Raw genomic sequence first — 16,826 nt, 5'->3', positions numbered from 1 at the left:
AGGTAGGATGGTGTAGAATGATTGAGTGGATGCAGGGACACAGTCAGATGGACCAGCAGAGAGAAAAGTAGAGTTGAACGAATGGCTGGTGTAGCCAGTGTTCTTCATTTGCTCACCTCTCTGGTACCTGGTTATTTACTTTCTCTGGGGTTCCCATGGGTGTATAAACTTTTTAGTAAGCCCCCTTTCCCTGGAGAAACTTTTGAATGCAACTTTCTTTATTCTTGGTGACTAAAAATGGCCCTGATTAGAACAGAAGGAGCTGCAGCAAATTTTGCTGGAAACTGTCTGCTGAAAAATTTTATCATAATTTTAAAGTGTATTTTAATTGAGGTCAGCCCACTCAGGACCTTCATTTTTTTTTCTCAGCTTCTTATTTTATGCATGGTGAATGAAGAATTAATAATCTCTAAAAATTAGAGGCAAGTAACAGATTTTTGATGGGATCAGTGCTGTGTTTGGAAGAGAAGATTCAGCACATGATTTAGATTGGGTTGACCATCACAGAACTGGTTTTTGAGGCCTCTTGTTCAGTGTTTCTTGTGTTGGTCACCTCTGCTATTTATTCAGCACTCCCAACACGCATGTCACTGTGCTAAGCGGTCACCACTTACTATTTCATTCTGTCTCCAAAGCTCAAGTGGTGATCAGATGTTGTTGCTATCCCTATTCAGGGAAAGTTCAGACTTAAGTTACATGGACCTTTTGCTATGTGGCTCACTCTAAATGTGAGAATGTTAGAGCTGAAAGAAACTTTAGAGGTAATCTATTTCATCAAAAACTTAGATGCTAAGCAGTCAGGCAGGTAATGGAACAGCACGATTCTATGCCTTTTTGCAGAGGGGGCAGCTTCTATGCAGTTTCAGCCTTCATTGCCACATGGGAATGTAGGCCCAGTGTTGTCAATCTTAAAATTTTTAAAGAGAAAGTGGAAATCTGGATTTGAGGGTGAAATTTCCCAGTTTTTGAAATATACTGTGCAAACAAGGAGGTCCACAGGCTGGTTGTGGCTAAAGGACCAGCAGTTAGCAACTTCTAATGAAGTACAATCTCATTATTTTACAAATGAGACAACAGAGGTGGAGTGGACTGCCCGATGTTACACAGCAGGTTGGTGGTATAGCTGGGAATCAACATGCAATACGTATTTCTTCCATTTTTTCCTTCAAATCACATTAGATTATAAGTTACCATAGTATTTCCTTAAATTTTTCAGAATAATTGAAGCGTGGAGCCGAGGAAATGAGAAATGAGCTAGTGACAGGAGGTAGATTGACTATAGAATTTTGAAATATATTTAAAAATTATTTACTTCCTTAATATATTCTATTGAAAATTGATACTGTAATGCTAATGCTTTTGGCATAAACATTAACAAATATTTGCTTTTCTTTCTGTTGATTGCTTTTGCTTAATGATTTTATAAAGAGCTTTAAACAGTGTAATTTGGAGCATAAAATTTCTAAGGAAAAAGAAAAAAAAAATCTCCAAGCCTCTGAATAAAAGAGTGAGAATATTGGAGTGGAAACTGTGGGAATATAAGCCAATTTATTCTTTCTTCTCTGGCCATTTTACCTTCATAAGGAAGTTAAGAAAAATCATCATACTAGGGTTTGCAGGTTTGGGGGTGGGGTGGGTGGGTTTTCCTCTTGTTTTTTCAATTACAGTTGATGGTAGAAAACAAACAGTAGCTCAGCAATCTCAGCAACATTTTCAGAACAAATCGTCTTCTTTGTAATTAGCTTAGAATGATAATTAGCTAATTGAATGGTCCACAGCTAGTCTTGATCTTTGGTGCTTAATTAAGTAGGACAGAGGCACTAGGCAGAGGAGATCCCCAAGGAACTCTGATGAGAAAAGATCTAGATTCAGACTAAGTGGTACTGTAACTTTAAGGCAATAGTAGGGAAAATTGTCCAGATAATATGTTAGCTCAATTTTTATTGAGCCTGAAGCCTTTTATCTCATTCCAAATTAATATGGTGTTTACTAAGTAGCTGTGTAAATTTTCTGTTACTTATTTTTGATAATGAAGAGTGTAAGTTCTTGCTCTGGGGGTGCCTGGGTGACACAGTTGGTTAGGGGTCCAACTTGCTTTCTGCTTGGGTCATGGTCCCGGGGTCATGAGATTGAGCCCCACATTAGGCTCTGTGCTCAGTGGGGAGTCTTCCTTGAGATTTTCTCTCCCTCTCCTCCTCCCTGCTGTGTGTGCTTTCTCTCTCTCTCTCCAAATAAATAAATAAATAAATTAAAATAAGTTCCTGCTCTGGTCCTGTATATCCCATAGGTTCCCATTCTTTGACACCAAATAAATAAAATTATCACACGGTGACGGATACCTCAAGTTGAAAATACATAATGCCAAGAGAATGAGAAGACAAGCTACAGACTGGGAGAAAATATTTGCAAAAGACACATCTGATAAAAAGGCTGTTATCCAAAACATACAAGATACTTTAAAAACTCAACAATAAGAAAGCAAACAAGAGGCCAAAGACCTTAATAGACGCCTCACTAAAAATTTGCAGATGGCAAATAAGCATATGAAAATATGCTTCAACATCATGTCTTCAGGGAAATGCAAATTAAAACGAGGTACCACTACAAACCTATTAGAATGGCCCAAATCTGGAACACTTAGAGTGCCCAGTGCTGGCAAGGATGGGGAACAGCATGGGCTCTCCTTCATTGCTGGTAAGAATACAAAATGGTGCAGCCACTTTGGAAGACAGTTTGGTGGTTTCTTACGTGACTAACCATACCAGCCATATGACTCAGCAGTAGTGCTCCTTGGTATTTATTTAAAGGAGTTGAAAACTTATATCCACACAGAATCCTACACATGGATGTTTATAGAGCTTTACTAATTATTGCAAAAACTTGGAGGCAACCAGAATGTCCTTCAGTAAGTGAATAGATTAATAAACTGTGGTATATCCAGAGAATGGAATGTTACTCAGTGCAAAAAAGAAATGATCTGGCAAGCCATGAAAAGACTTGGAGGAGGCTTAAAAGCATATTACTGAGTGAAAAAAAACAATCTGAAAAGGCTGTTTGTATAATTCCAACTATGTGACATTCTGGAAAAGGCAAAACTATGGAGACAGTAGGAAGATTAGGAGTTGCTAAGAGTTGGGGGTGGTAAAAGGGATGAATAGGCAGAGCACAGAGGATTTTTAGGGCACTGAAAATACTCTATAGGATACTATAATGATGGATACATGTCATAATACATTTGTCCAAACTCATAGACTGCACAACACCAAGAGTGAACCCTAAAGTTGATAATGAGGGAGGCGCTGCCAGTGGTTGGCGGGGGGGGAAGGAGGTGTATGAGAAATCTCTCAGTTTTGCTGTGTATCAAACTGGTCTAAAAATTGTCTTTTTCTAAAAAAAATTTAAAAAATTAAAAAAAAATAAAAATTATCTTTTTCTAAAAAAGAAAATATATAATATACTGTCCAGCTCCTTCCCCACCTCTCAGGGTAACAAGTTTTCATAGGATTTGACTGGCATGTTGAGCTCATCTGAAATAATTGTAACATACTGGCAACTTCTGTTTTCCCTACTCCTTCCCTAAGACTACATACTTATTGCAAAACAAATGAGATTTCATAATAATGAGTACCCTAATATTTTTTTCTATAGAAAAACATCTCCAATTTTATAGTAATCAATAAAATAATTATAACAAACGTATAGCCAGTTACTACTCAAATGCCATTTTAGTGTATTATGTATCTATTTTATCTGTATTTAGAAAGCAACTTTGAAAATAGACAAATTCTAATTCTGTAGAATGTTTAGACTAAATAGTGTTATTTTACTCTAATTTTATTTTATTTATTTTTTTAAAAGATTTTTATTTATTTATTTATTTGACAGAGAGAGAGAGAGAGAGCGCCAGCGAGAGAGGGAACACAAGCAGGGGGAGTGGGAGAAGAAGAAGCAGGCTTCCAGCAGAGCAGGGAGCCCGATACTGGCCTCAATACCAGGACCCTGGGATCACGCCCTGGGCCGAAGGCAGACGCTTAATGACTGAGCCACCCAGGCACCCCATATTTTACTCTAATTTTAAAAGAAGAATCCCTCTTAACATAATCTTATATTCTTTAACTTAACTGAATTTCAGTTTTGTATGAGTTAACCTAAGTATTCAGATTCAGTAAACTCCTCTGAAGTTGAGGAAAAGGTACTTTGATTATTTAGTAGTAGATAGTGTGTTTAGAGTTTTTTTTTTTTGCTTTTTCTCTCATTTCACTTAATTGTAGTGAATCTAGCCAATCAATATGTTATTTACATAGTTTGTCTCTTTTTATAATAGTCATATACAATAATAACTGGTCTTTGACTTATTCTTCTAATTGCCTTTTCTTTGAGATTCATGAGAAAAATGAATAGCCCTTTTATTTTTTATTTTTAATTTTTTTTAAAGGTTTTATTATTTGTCAGAGAGAGAGAGAGAAATCATGCATAAGCAAGGGGAGCCACAGGCAGAGGGAGAAGCAGACTCCCTGCTGAGCAAGAAGCCTGATGTGGGATTCAATCCCAGGACCATGGGATCATGACCTGAGCCAAAGGCAGATGCCTAACCGACTGAGCCACCCAGGCGTCCCATGAATAAAAAATATTGCATCTGTTTTCATTGTCCACTAAGTATTATACTCATTTTAGATATAATTGCTAAAACCTCAAAACTTAATCTGAAAGCTCTATTTTCCTATGTTTTATGAATTACAGTTAAGAGGTGTTACACACAAAACTTGGCGTAAGCAACGACTGTGATGCCAGTAGTCTTAAAAGCTTATTCTTAGATCTTCAGACTGTTTTTCCAAGAGTTGAATTTCCTATTTTTTTTCCTTTTTTTTTTTTAATTGGGAGCTGCTTGAAAGACATGCATGTTCTTTAGCTATTATAAATATTATATTTTGGCTACATTATTTTGTAAAATTTTTTTATAGAAGTTCTCTTCAGTGGTATTCCATAGGCCTACATTGAGACATATAGGAAATTATAAAATGTATTATTGTAATCCTTTTAGGAGTATTGTTGAGGATGTAGTCCACTATATCACAAAGTGGTCTTTTAATACAGATTCAGAGTAAAAATATCCTTCCAGTCTGGATTCAGGAAACAACAGCATGGTTGTTACAATACACACACATGTACATGCACGCATGCACACACACAGAGGTTCCTCTGCTCAAGACCTTTCAGCCTAGGGACTTTGGTAGATACGCAAAACCTACCTGTTGTGAGGGGGCCAGTGGCTGGGTGAGAGGGTATGTGGCAACTCTCTTAGTCACCAATAGATGGTATTAGCAGTTGTTTCTGTAGTTAAAAATTTGCACATGTGATTAAATGGACAGAAGGGGAAATGAACCATGAGAGATTGTGGACTCTGGGAAACAAACTGAGGGCTTCAGAGGGGAGGGGGGTGGGGGATTGGGATAGGCTGGTGATGGGTAGTAAGGAGGGCACGTATTGCACGGCGCACTGGGTGTTATATGCAACTAAAGAATCATGGAACATTACATCAAAAACTAAGGGTATACTGTATGGTGACTAACATAACATAATAAAAAATTATTATAAAAAATAAATAAATGGATTTAATGATAGCTCTTTGGAAACTAATCTGTTTATAAGTAGAAGAGCCTCTGTACTACGTCAGAACCAATAATGATATCCACTTTGCTTTGACTGCTAAGAACCGTGGAGCCGAACTTGTGATCTACTTAATAATTGTATATATATTTTTGTGCAGTAATCTTATCCTTCTGTCATTTGTTTAGTAATTTTATGGAATATTTCTTTTTCTTTCTTTTTTTTTTTAGTTTTTATTTAAATTCCAGTTAACATACAGTGTTGAATTCAACCCTTCCATATATCACCTGGTTCTCATCACAGCTAGTGCCCTCCTTGAATCTCCATCACCTATTTCACCCATCTCCCCACACACCTCCCCTCTGGTAACTGTCAGTTTGTTCTCTGTAGTTAAGGTCTGTTTCTTGCCTCTCTCGCTCTCTTTTTTTCCCCTTTGCTCATTTGTTTTGGTTCTTAAATTCCACATATGAGTGAACTCATGGTATCTGTCCTTTTCTGACTGACTTATTTTGCTTAGTATAATTCTCACTCCATCCATAGTAGTTGCAAATTGCAAGTTTCATTCCTTTTTTAAGGCTGAGTAATATTCTATTGCTTTATCCATTCATCAGTTGATGGACACTTGGGCTGTTTCCATAATTTGGCTATTGTAAATAATGCTGTTATGAATATCAGAGTTGCATGTATTCTTTTGAATTAGTATTTTTGTTTTCTTCGGTGAAATACCTAATAGTGCACTTGCTAGGTCATAGGGTACTTCTGTTTTTAACTTTTTTTTCCTTCTGTCAAGTAATACCATCTTTAGTTTTTAAGTTTTTATTTAAATTCCAGTTAGTTAACATGGAGTGTAATATTAGTTTCACACGTACATTTTAGGGATTCAGTACTTCCATACATCACCTGGTGCTCATCACATATTTTTAACTTTTTGAAGAACCTCCATACTGTTTTCCAGAATGGCTGCACCAGTTTCCATTCCCATCAAGAGTGCAAGAAGGTTCCCCTTTCTCCACATCCTTGCCAACACCTGTTTCTTGTGTTGTTGATTGTAGTATGCCATATTTCTTATCAGCTGCCACAAATCTCTGATGGCTTCCACTAGTGTCTGTCTTGATCACCTTCGTGCCTAAGTACCTGGCCCATAGGTATTCAGTTAATATTTGTGCAATTTTTTTTTTTTCTGGTCTATGCAGTGGCCCTTTTATTTACTTTAAAGATAGTGGAGGGACATTTGTTTTAGCTTTACTGAAGAAAAGGGCCCAAAGCAGATTAGTTTTTAAACTAATTCTACCCTAGCAGGCCCACTTTATGGTATAAGCATGTGATCTTAGAGATAATGACTAAAGGGAAAGTAATTTACCGGGGAGAATCCAGGAGACTCATAACTTACCTCTTACCATGGCCCAGATGTGATGAGCTCCGGTTAAGTATAATAAGGAAGCCCTTCAGGGAATGAGGACAAACTGAGGAATGAAAAGAAATCTCTGTCTGTCTTCACTCATCTACCTTAGTGTTTTAGGTAGCTGCTTCACAGTAAGATAATAAAAGGAGGAAAAAATCAAAATTTTTCTCAGCTAGTTTGTAAAATCTAGTTGTCAACATGTTAGCTTTATCTATCTAAAAATTTTACTATTTCTCTGAGGAAAATTAGTGAAAGGCATTGAGAAGGGTTCCTTGCTTTAAAATACTTATTTTCTATGAAGAGTTGCCTTGTGTTGAAAGAGAATTGTCTCAGGCAAATCTGGAATTCAAATTTGAAAATTTTCTATTGACTAAGATCTGGATTATCAGTGGCATGGAATTATCATGACTCACTGAACTCCATTTAACCTGAATTTGTAGTCATTTGAAACTTACTGCGATTCCCCCAGAGTCCTGTTGTACTCACCATCGAACGCACAGTTCTCTAACCTTGGCTTACAGGGGCGAAAACCCAGTCTGTTTCATAATCTGCAATCTGGGTTTTAAATATTGTATTCAAAGTGGGACAGAAGGATGAGACCTAAGCCAGAGGAAGTAACATGTTTCTAGATTGTCTTTGCCACATGCTGCTTTGATCACAGGTTTTGTAGTTAGATCAGAGTTGCAGTCTTGGTACTATAACTTCTTTATTTTGTGATATAAGGCAGTTTCTCTGTTCTTTCTGAGCCTCTCTTTACTTTAAATAAGGAGAATCACAGTACCTGTTTTATTTGGGTGGTTGTGAAGATAAAATGAGATTAGGCTGTGTAAAAACATCTGCAACATATACCAAACACATAGGAGGTTTCTCCATCAATATAAATTTATATCCTTCCATATGTCTTTTTTCTTTAGTTTTGTAATGGCTGCTTGCTTTATCCTTACTCATTCATGACTGCACAAGGTTGAAAAGTGCTAGATAAATGTGTCTTCTCTTTATTAAGGCATGCTCCTAGGAATAGAGTAGATAGGTTGTCTTGGATTCAGTTCCTTACTGCCAGACCTAAGTGTGAAATTTTCTTTTTTAATCAGTGGTGATATTTTGCATTTCAGTATCAGTTGTCTAGAGTTGGACAGAACATATATCCCATGCAGGTTTTCTAGTTTTTGTTTTTTATTCTAATGAAATTTTCCATTGGCAGTGGATTAAATATTACAGATTCAATTCTTTGAAACTACAGCATCAGTAGCATTAGTATTATGTGGCTTTTAAAAGGGAATACATAGTTTAGCAATTTTAATTTTTCTGATATGATCCAGTTAATAGCATAAAATCTGTTGGATCACATGTTGATCCATTGTGTCAATATACTAGAACTTTCTTTACAAATTAAGGCAGTAGTTTGCTAACTTGGATACATCCTCCGATTTTGTACTCTATTATTGAAATTTTTTGTGCTTATGGGATTTATTTTTATTTGATTTCTTTAAAAAGTAAGCAAAACTGACTTAATATTGATGACTCTGAATTCTTCTCAGCCCTTATACTTTCTTTGCAGAATATATTCTTTTAAACTAATACAATATTTATAGTAATAAATTTATAGAGTAGGGGGATAAATGGACATTTTAAAAATGTCATTTATGCACATCTTAACTGTCATTTTTAGTCAAGCCAATATTTTCATAAAAACTCTGTTTATCCTAATTGCACAAATATTTTTTACAAATATTTCCACTAAGCAGTGAATGAAGCCCTGAAAGTCACTCTAGCCAATCTGAAGGCTCCCATAGCAGGGAAGTTGAGAGTAGTAATTGAATTTTGGGAATGCACACAGGCTTGCTCCTGTTAATAGGCATTTGCTTTTAGGGCAGTTTGCCCTAATGATTGAACAAATTGTTTTTGTTTGAAATTCGTAAAGCAAGATCACAAAACAATTTTTGCTAGAATATGTTAAGTGGGCTTCTTACTTGATCAGATAGTTTTAAAGAACATTACTGTATGAAAAAGTTATTCAATGTATTTTAAAAATCCTTCTTTGCAAAGAAATTTGATACCTTGATACCTGCAGTATTAAGGCAGCTTTTCACTTCTTTGTGGCCTGGCATAACACACGATACTTCTGGCTTAGAAATCAGAAGTATTAGGTGTGGCAGTTTGGATGACTTTCTGTGTGTATATGTGGGCCTGTGTGTTCTACAGGCCTGTGTGTGAAAGATCGCATGTACATTCATCTATGTGAGAGTGCATTTGGGTTGGAAATGATATGAAAAAAATAAATATTGTCTTACCATTAATAAAACTTTAGTGTTGATATGATTATATGGATATCCACATTCATTCATTCATTCATTCATTCATTCATTCATCTCTTTCTCGTTGATCAGTAACAATTGGATATCATTCTTTTATACAGTGTTTTTGAAGCTTGGCAGTATAGGTGATACTGGGAATGACTGGGTATTATCTCATAGTTTTTAGGCCAAGTGATGTTGAAAGACACAATTTGGCAAACTAGACAGATCTAGTTTTACATCTCGTATTTTTGCCACTTACTAGCTCTGTGAAACTTGGGAACATATTTAACCCCTCTGAAACCTCAGGTTCCTCATACATAGACTAGGGATAACAGTGCCCTTTTCATTGGATTCCTGAGATGATTAAGATAAAGTTTGCATAGTATTTGTTCATATTGCCTGCCACATAGTAAACACTCACATAGCGTAAACCCTCCTCTTTTGTGTTTTAAAAATTAAGTAATATTTGACAACTTAAAGACTTTTCAGTATTTGAAGTTCAATACAAACTAATTTCCACATAATTTCTGGGAGAGCAGTGTGCTTTTTGCACTTTGGGAGAAAGCTTGATAAGAAGACTGGATATTAAAGGATTCTCATATTCTTTATTTAGTTGTATAAACCGTATAAGCAAATGTAGGCATAATAGCTGGTTATTGTTTTTTTAAAAAAACTTCAATATCTTTGTGGTGAACTTCCTTAAAATAGAAATTACTCTATGTAATTTGTATACCATAACTTACAAACTAATTCAATTTGGGGAAAATATAGAGTTTCTATCAATATTTTACCAGTTTGGGAAAAATAACATTACTATGGTATGTTATTAAGATAAACTTAAAGTCCCATTAGACACTAGAATTGTTATGTTTCTGAGGTTAATTGGCTGCATTCAGTTATGGGTTATGAACAGTCCCACTTGAATAATCCACCAGGCTATCAGGCAGAAGAACCAAGAGTTCACAGGACTAATTGACCTTGTCAGTATAATAGGAACACTTACAAATAAAATTCTCTTTGCCAACAACATTGCAAATGAAAACCCCAGAAGAAACTGTTATGTCCTGTAACTGTCCTGGAATGCTATGATTCAGTTAGCAGACTGGCTGGAGGTGGGTCATGGTGGGCAGGAATTGGGGGGAGGGAAATGTAAAAGGATAGGAAGGAGAATTTTGGAGGGAAATAAATCAGGCAAAATGTTAGATGCACACAGTTTTAGAAGTGATTTTAGGATCATTTCTTGGATCTCTAAAAATAGTGTCTTTGAATCTCTGTAAAGTAGTGTCTACGTTTTTTAAATTTGTTCACCCTTCCTGGTCTGTAAATCAAGCCCTTTTGTACAGATTCGATAGTTATTATTGCAGTGAGTTCTTTTCTGAAAGGTAAGAACACATCTTTGACAAAGCACAGTGCTGTTATGAGGATGAAGGGTGTTTGTCATCCTGCAATCTTGCTTCATTTATGTGTTATACCGATATAAGACAAGTATTGTCTGGGCACCATTACATCCTTGACTCTAAAATGGATTTTTGTTTTTGTTTGTTTTTTGGTATAGGTTTGGATTTGTGCCAGAGTGGGGGAAGGGAGGAATGTTGGGAAGAGACAGAATTAACACTCATTCTGTGACAAATTTTGACAGTTTGTTTCTCTCTCTCTCTTTTTTTTGGTAATGATGAAAATCATGTATTTTGTTTAAAAAAATCCCAAAGCAATAGATCAATTTTTCTAAAAGCAAATATTTTCAAATGCTCTAAGAAACTTAGTGAACCAGTGTCAAGGCTTGGTCTTTAAAGGAAAAATAAAAAGAACGTTAGCTTAAAATGCATTTTAGGTAAATAGATCCCCAGAATAAGCTATGAGAAATTGTGCAGCAGATATCAGCCTTCATTATAATACTGTAGTAGGGTGATAACATTCCTGTTGCATTTTCTTTTTTAAAAAGGCATCTTTTACATTGTAAGGAAAAGACAGATTGTTAAATGGGCTTCAAAAATAGTAATAAAAAAAGATTTATAATGGAAAGAATTGATGGTATATTTCACCTAGAGTAAGAAACAATGTGTAATAAGGGATTTTGTGGTTTTACAGCTCAGTGCATGTGTTTGAAAGCTGTTCTCTCAGCAACGTGGGTGGCAGGTTATGCTACCATATAATGTATTGTAGTTGGCTCTCCACACTTGTCAGGGTTAGTGTTCAACCATTCGGAAAATTTTCCCATTGTTCTATCATGTGAACCAAGACTAGTGTTGAATTCCCAATAACTTACAGAAAAAAGGTTTAATTAGAAAGTTTGAAATTTGATTACATCTTTTTGTTTTAATACAGTCCTATATGTTTTAGTATTTTATCTCTGACCACAGTTATTTTTCAGTCAAAAAGATACCCAAATCGAAACTTCATCTTTTTCTTTTTTTTAAATAGGTTTTACAGAAATTTGTATACTGAATCTTGCTCTTTTTTCTGTATTAACACTCTATTTCCATCTTAACCATTTTGCTTTAGACGGACCATGGCTCTTGGCAGCTAGTGCATTTTTAGCAAATAATACTGTTTCTAGTAAGAGTTGCAGAGAGAGAAAAAAAAAACTTAGTGTGAGGTCCTTGTAAACTGAACCTTTGGAACATTACTTTATTTCTTTTTTCCCCCCCTTTTGTGCTTCTTCTCTATTTGTGTAATGGTTATAAATTACATCCTTTGAAAAGAATTAAAAACATTTTGTTTTGTTATTTTTGTAGTTGATTTTTTTCTTTACCTGTTATTTTAAAGATACACAGAGAAATAAGCGATTATAGTATTGAAATTCCATTGTGCCAGCACCTCCAGAGCATAATCCAAAAAAAACAGAAAACCGCCTGCTGGGTTGTCTGCAGTATGCTTGTGTGAACATCAGTGTCTGCTGTTCACACATCATTTTTTTACCAAAAGTTCCTCTTGGAATAAAGACTCTGTGTTTTCTGAGTGTAGTGAAACATTTGTTGGTCCCTATATTTTAAATTTGTGAGTATTTCTGTTTATAGAATAAGTTGTTATAGATGTATATTACATGATTGTCCCTGGCACATCAAGAAGTAGAAAAAAAGCCTTATATGTTTATGTACAACAAAATAATGAAACACTTCAAATGAAATTATAAAGTATTGAAGGTGAGAAATAATGAGCTTTTGATATAAAGAAGGATTAATTTAAATATTGACTTTTGCCCTTTAAAATCTATTTTATTTATAAAGTGAAGTGTATCTTGGCTAGAGGGATGTAAAAATATCGTAAATTTGTCCTGTATTCCTCTTGAAATTCAGATACTTAAATATGGTGGCTTCTTGACAATATTAGTAAAATTTTTCAAATGACCTTGCAAAATTACTCTAATCAAGAAGTGTATTAGAAAGTATATTTATGGATCCTTAGGTTGATTTTTTCGTTTCTAATCATATTCACTTCATTCATTTTTATTCTTATTACATGGGTGGGTATCATATTAGACAGACAGCAAACTTGCTAAAATGTGGTCCAGTGTATTCACAGTCTCTGCCTTTCATTCAGACTCATAAAACATCAAAAAGAAAAAGCATTTACCAGATAATAGGGAACTGCAGGTTTAAATTTGGTTAAATGGTAGTCGATGCCCACAGTCTCCCAAAAGGTTTCTTTGAATCATTCAACATCATTTGTTTTTTTCTTTGAAGCTTTCTGTGTAGAGGTTAATAAGAGTAAGTATGCACGTCTTTGCTGATACTGGTTTTTTACCCATTTCAACTATTTTTCATCGAGAGATAATTTCAGGTTTGTTTGCCTCTGAATTCCATTCTGAATTTCTGGACCAATTAAAATGCATGTTTACATTTCATAACAATTGCATGAATCTTTTAATTATCATTTCCTCTGATTATTGAGATGAGATTATTGTCTACCTGGGACCAGTTAGTGCATTTAGTAATTAGGTCCAGTAGACAATGATGCTTGCTAATCTCTCAAATGTTCTCCCCAATTTACTTATCAGTTGTCTTAACCTTTCAGTACTGTAGATGGAAGAGATTGTCATCTATACAAGATATATCTCACATATGCCTCCTGGAAGGGGAGGTAAAAGCACCAAGTCTTTAACATACTAGTTTTCTGAGGGCCTAAGACTCCTGAGTCTCCTGATTGCCACGAAGCCTAATTGCTCACAAGGCAACCTGGCACACTGCCATTTCCCTACTGAGCTGTTTGTTGGTGCTTGTGAATAGAACAAAAATGTCTTTGCTTTTTCTGCTCACTTGCCACTGATTGCAGCTTTAGGAAACAAGTTAACATTTTTCTTAAAATTACAGTAATTCACATCAAGATGAAGTCAAACCTCATAGTATCTAAGCAATAAGTTTATAGTTAGTTCAGAGCTCTTAAAACCTATATAAAATAAAATTCATTACTTCTTCCTCCAAAATATTCATTTTGTGTAATTTCACCTGAACTATGCTAGATAGCTGTTCTAGATTTGGATGAACACTTTTGAAAATAGATTATAAGGTGAGTTTTTTGAGTTTTTTGGGTACTTTCATAAAATCTGTTATGTATGTGAATTATGAGACCAGTGGAAATCACAGATCTGGCAAACCAAGTGTATGTGTACGGGTGAACTACTTCAGCTGTTTTGAAACCTGTTATTGAGACTACTAAAGATATTTTCATTTTAATTTTTAATATAACTGGAGGTGCATCGTGGGTTTTGACTTCTGCCTAGACCTGTAACAAGAATTTCATTAGTTCCCATTGTCATGCTTTACTTCTAGGTACCATAACTAATAGGAAACAGTGAGTATTATGGGACTTTCACCGAGTTGAGGTACTTTCTTATTTTCTTCCCAGTCCCCTTCAGAGTTCCATATCTCTTTAAAGCGTATATAGTATTATAGCTTTTTGAATTGTCAATGTTTATTCACTTGTACTCATCTCAGAATATATTCTTGTTTTATTTTTATTCCAGACAGACATATTTTAAGACTGCTTTGTTACTTTGATGTTCACAGTTTTGGCAGGAAAATTACTTCCAAATCCTGGCTTCATCCTTCACCAGCTAGGTGACCCTCAGCAAGCTATATAACCTCTCTATGAACTTTGGGTTCCTCAGCTCTGAGTTAGGCATGTGGTGTTCGGATGATTACAACAAATGTGTATTAAGTGCCTGGCACATGGTAGCAGCTCAATAAATGGTAGTTAAAAGGAGCAAAGCCTTGAAAACTGGTAGTGTTTTTATAGGCTGTAAAAGCATCCATTACTATGCTTTTCCGTATAATCTTTTAAAATTGGGTTTAACTACATATAACTATTGGATATATATGTATGTTTTGAGTTGATAAAGATTCAGGAACGTGGGCTTTGGAGTCATCTGCTGGGGTTTGAGTTCCTGCTCTGCCACTTCACTGCGAACCTTGGAAAGTTCGCTTTCTCTGTGCCTCAGATTTCTTGTGTATAAGATAAAGATGAAAGGGCTGTTGCAAGGCTGGAATAAATCAGTACACGTAAAACTCTTAATGCCTGGCAAAGAGTAAGTGCTCCAAACACGTTAGTTGTCGTTAACTAGTATTTTCTCCTAGAGAAAGAAAAATCATAAAGCCAGAAATCTTGGAATCAGCCCTAATTAATGAGTATTTCTTTCATCCACTCCTAAATACTTCCCATTACCTTACTTTCCAGTTGCTTCAGAGCTCCACATCTCCTTAAAGTACACTTAGGATTATATGTAGCAGTTAGAAGTCTGCTTCTTATCTATTACTGTCATAGAATTGTGATATCTTTATAGTAAGAATTTTAGATGTCTCTTAATCAAATGGCACGGTTGAGTTTGTTACCTCCTTCTTATAGGTCTTGCTCTAGTTAGCTTTTTAACAGTCCTTTTGAAGGCAGCTTGATTGTGAGAAGACCTTTTAAAGGATTCATTGCTATATTGAACGTTCTTTTAAAAAGTAATTGCATCTCCATGTATCCTTCTTCATCTGGATTTTGTATATAAGCAATTATTTACTCAGTGGTTAAATGCTTGATATAAAAAGTATTTTATAATGATTCTTTAGAATCTTAAATTTCTGATTCTCCCATTGTTTTTCAGTGTTTTATAACCCAGTGGTAGGCCATCAAACAGCCTGTTTCCTTAGATATATTACTGACATGTGTGGGAAGGCTATCTCTATCCTTTCCTTGTTTTGAGTACTTATTTACTATTAAGAATGATGGTGATAGAATGACAGTGTACTTTTTAACTTAAAAATTACTCATGCATGTGAAAAGTCCAAATTTGTATATATTTGCATAAGGTTTTCTCAGATCTGCTGTATATACAAATTCTATTTCATTTTTGTTCTGGGATAAAAGATTAATTTACCGTATAAATGAAATAACACTTTCAAATATTTTAAAACTCATTTAACAGCATATTATAATTCACTTGGAATATCAAGGACTAGGAAAAAAGCTAAACTTTATATATAGCATGAGCAGTTGTACAAATGTGTGCGGGGGTTTCAGTTGTGTGCTTAGTGCTCCCTTATCCCCAGAGTTCATAAAACACTCATACAATTTATATGTGTATATAGCCTATTTAAGGTAAGAAATAGAACTTTATGAGCATCCCAGAAGCTGGAAGTGTACCCTCTTCCAGTCCCTATCACAATCCTTTCTTTACTTCTTAGAGGTAACCACTATCCTAACTTTTTACGGTAATTTCTTAGCTTTCTGTATAGTTTTACCACCTGTGTATGCATCCCTAAGCAATTAGTGCCTGTTTTTGAACTCTAAGTGGCTTAGACTTTGTATTGTCAGATTTTGCCCTCTCTTTTTTTGTTTTTGTCAACTTAATGAGTCTTAGTCTTCAATTTTCAGTTATATTAACTTTGAATTTTTTAAGCTTACCTTTTTAAGTTTAATTTTTTAACTTAAGTGTGTTATTACTACAGTGCAACATGTACATAGGTTAAAAGTCTGGAAGGACTGCGATAGCATTTATAGCAACAGCACCTATCTCCCTATCCCACACTCCTATCCCATTCTGTAGGAACAATCCTCTTAGTTATTTTAGCCTTTTTTCTTGTATTTTGCTTTCATATTTCTAAATAATATGTGTACACAGATTTCTATAATAGAGATGTACAACTCTAAATGTGTGGGTACCTATTTGTATTTAAAGACATGATCTAATGATGTCTTATCTATGAAACATTGGGATTAAGTCATATTATCCTATTTCTTCTCTCAGAGTCTCCCCTTCTCTTCATCTTCCTAGTACGACTTTTCACGGTATTTGCTGAAATTATGCACATTTTCATTATTATGACCACATAAGTATTGTTCATACCTGATTCATGTCATGTCCTGCTTTTAAATTTCCTTCTCAGGTTTAATTTTATTTTTCTGTAATTAATAGTTGCCTCATTTTTTTCTTAATGTTTAAAACATTATCAGTTATCAGTACATCCTGAAATTCTCTTACAGACCTCTAAAATACTTTTTGAAAGGGTCATATGTACTCTTTGAGTTCTACATATTGT

General features: G+C 35.0%; 1 protein-coding gene across 2 annotated transcripts in view; it reads left to right on the top strand.

Annotated features, from left to right (window-relative positions):
• Positions 1 to 16,826, top strand: part of ANAPC10 (anaphase promoting complex subunit 10) — a 90,416-nt gene that overhangs the window by 53,346 nt on the left and 20,244 nt on the right. Inside the window, exon 5 of one of the 2 annotated variants that reach the window (XM_040626339.1) lies at positions 4,436 to 4,495. The exons of the other annotated variant lie outside the window; for it this stretch is intronic. Coding sequence (XP_040482273.1) covers positions 4,436 to 4,477 — 42 coding nt within the window. The 3' untranslated portion in view covers positions 4,478 to 4,495. Of the gene's footprint in view, positions 1 to 4,435; positions 4,496 to 16,826 lie in introns of those variants that run through there. 2 annotated transcript variants of the gene reach the window in all.

The sequence above is a fragment of the Ursus maritimus genome, unplaced genomic scaffold (genome assembly GCF_017311325.1).
Source record: "Ursus maritimus isolate PB19 unplaced genomic scaffold, ASM1731132v1 scaffold_11, whole genome shotgun sequence".
Lineage (NCBI taxonomy): Eukaryota > Metazoa > Chordata > Mammalia > Carnivora > Ursidae > Ursus > Ursus maritimus.
The sequence above is the reverse complement of the archived record's forward strand: the minus strand, read 5'-3'. Positions and strand labels throughout refer to the sequence as shown.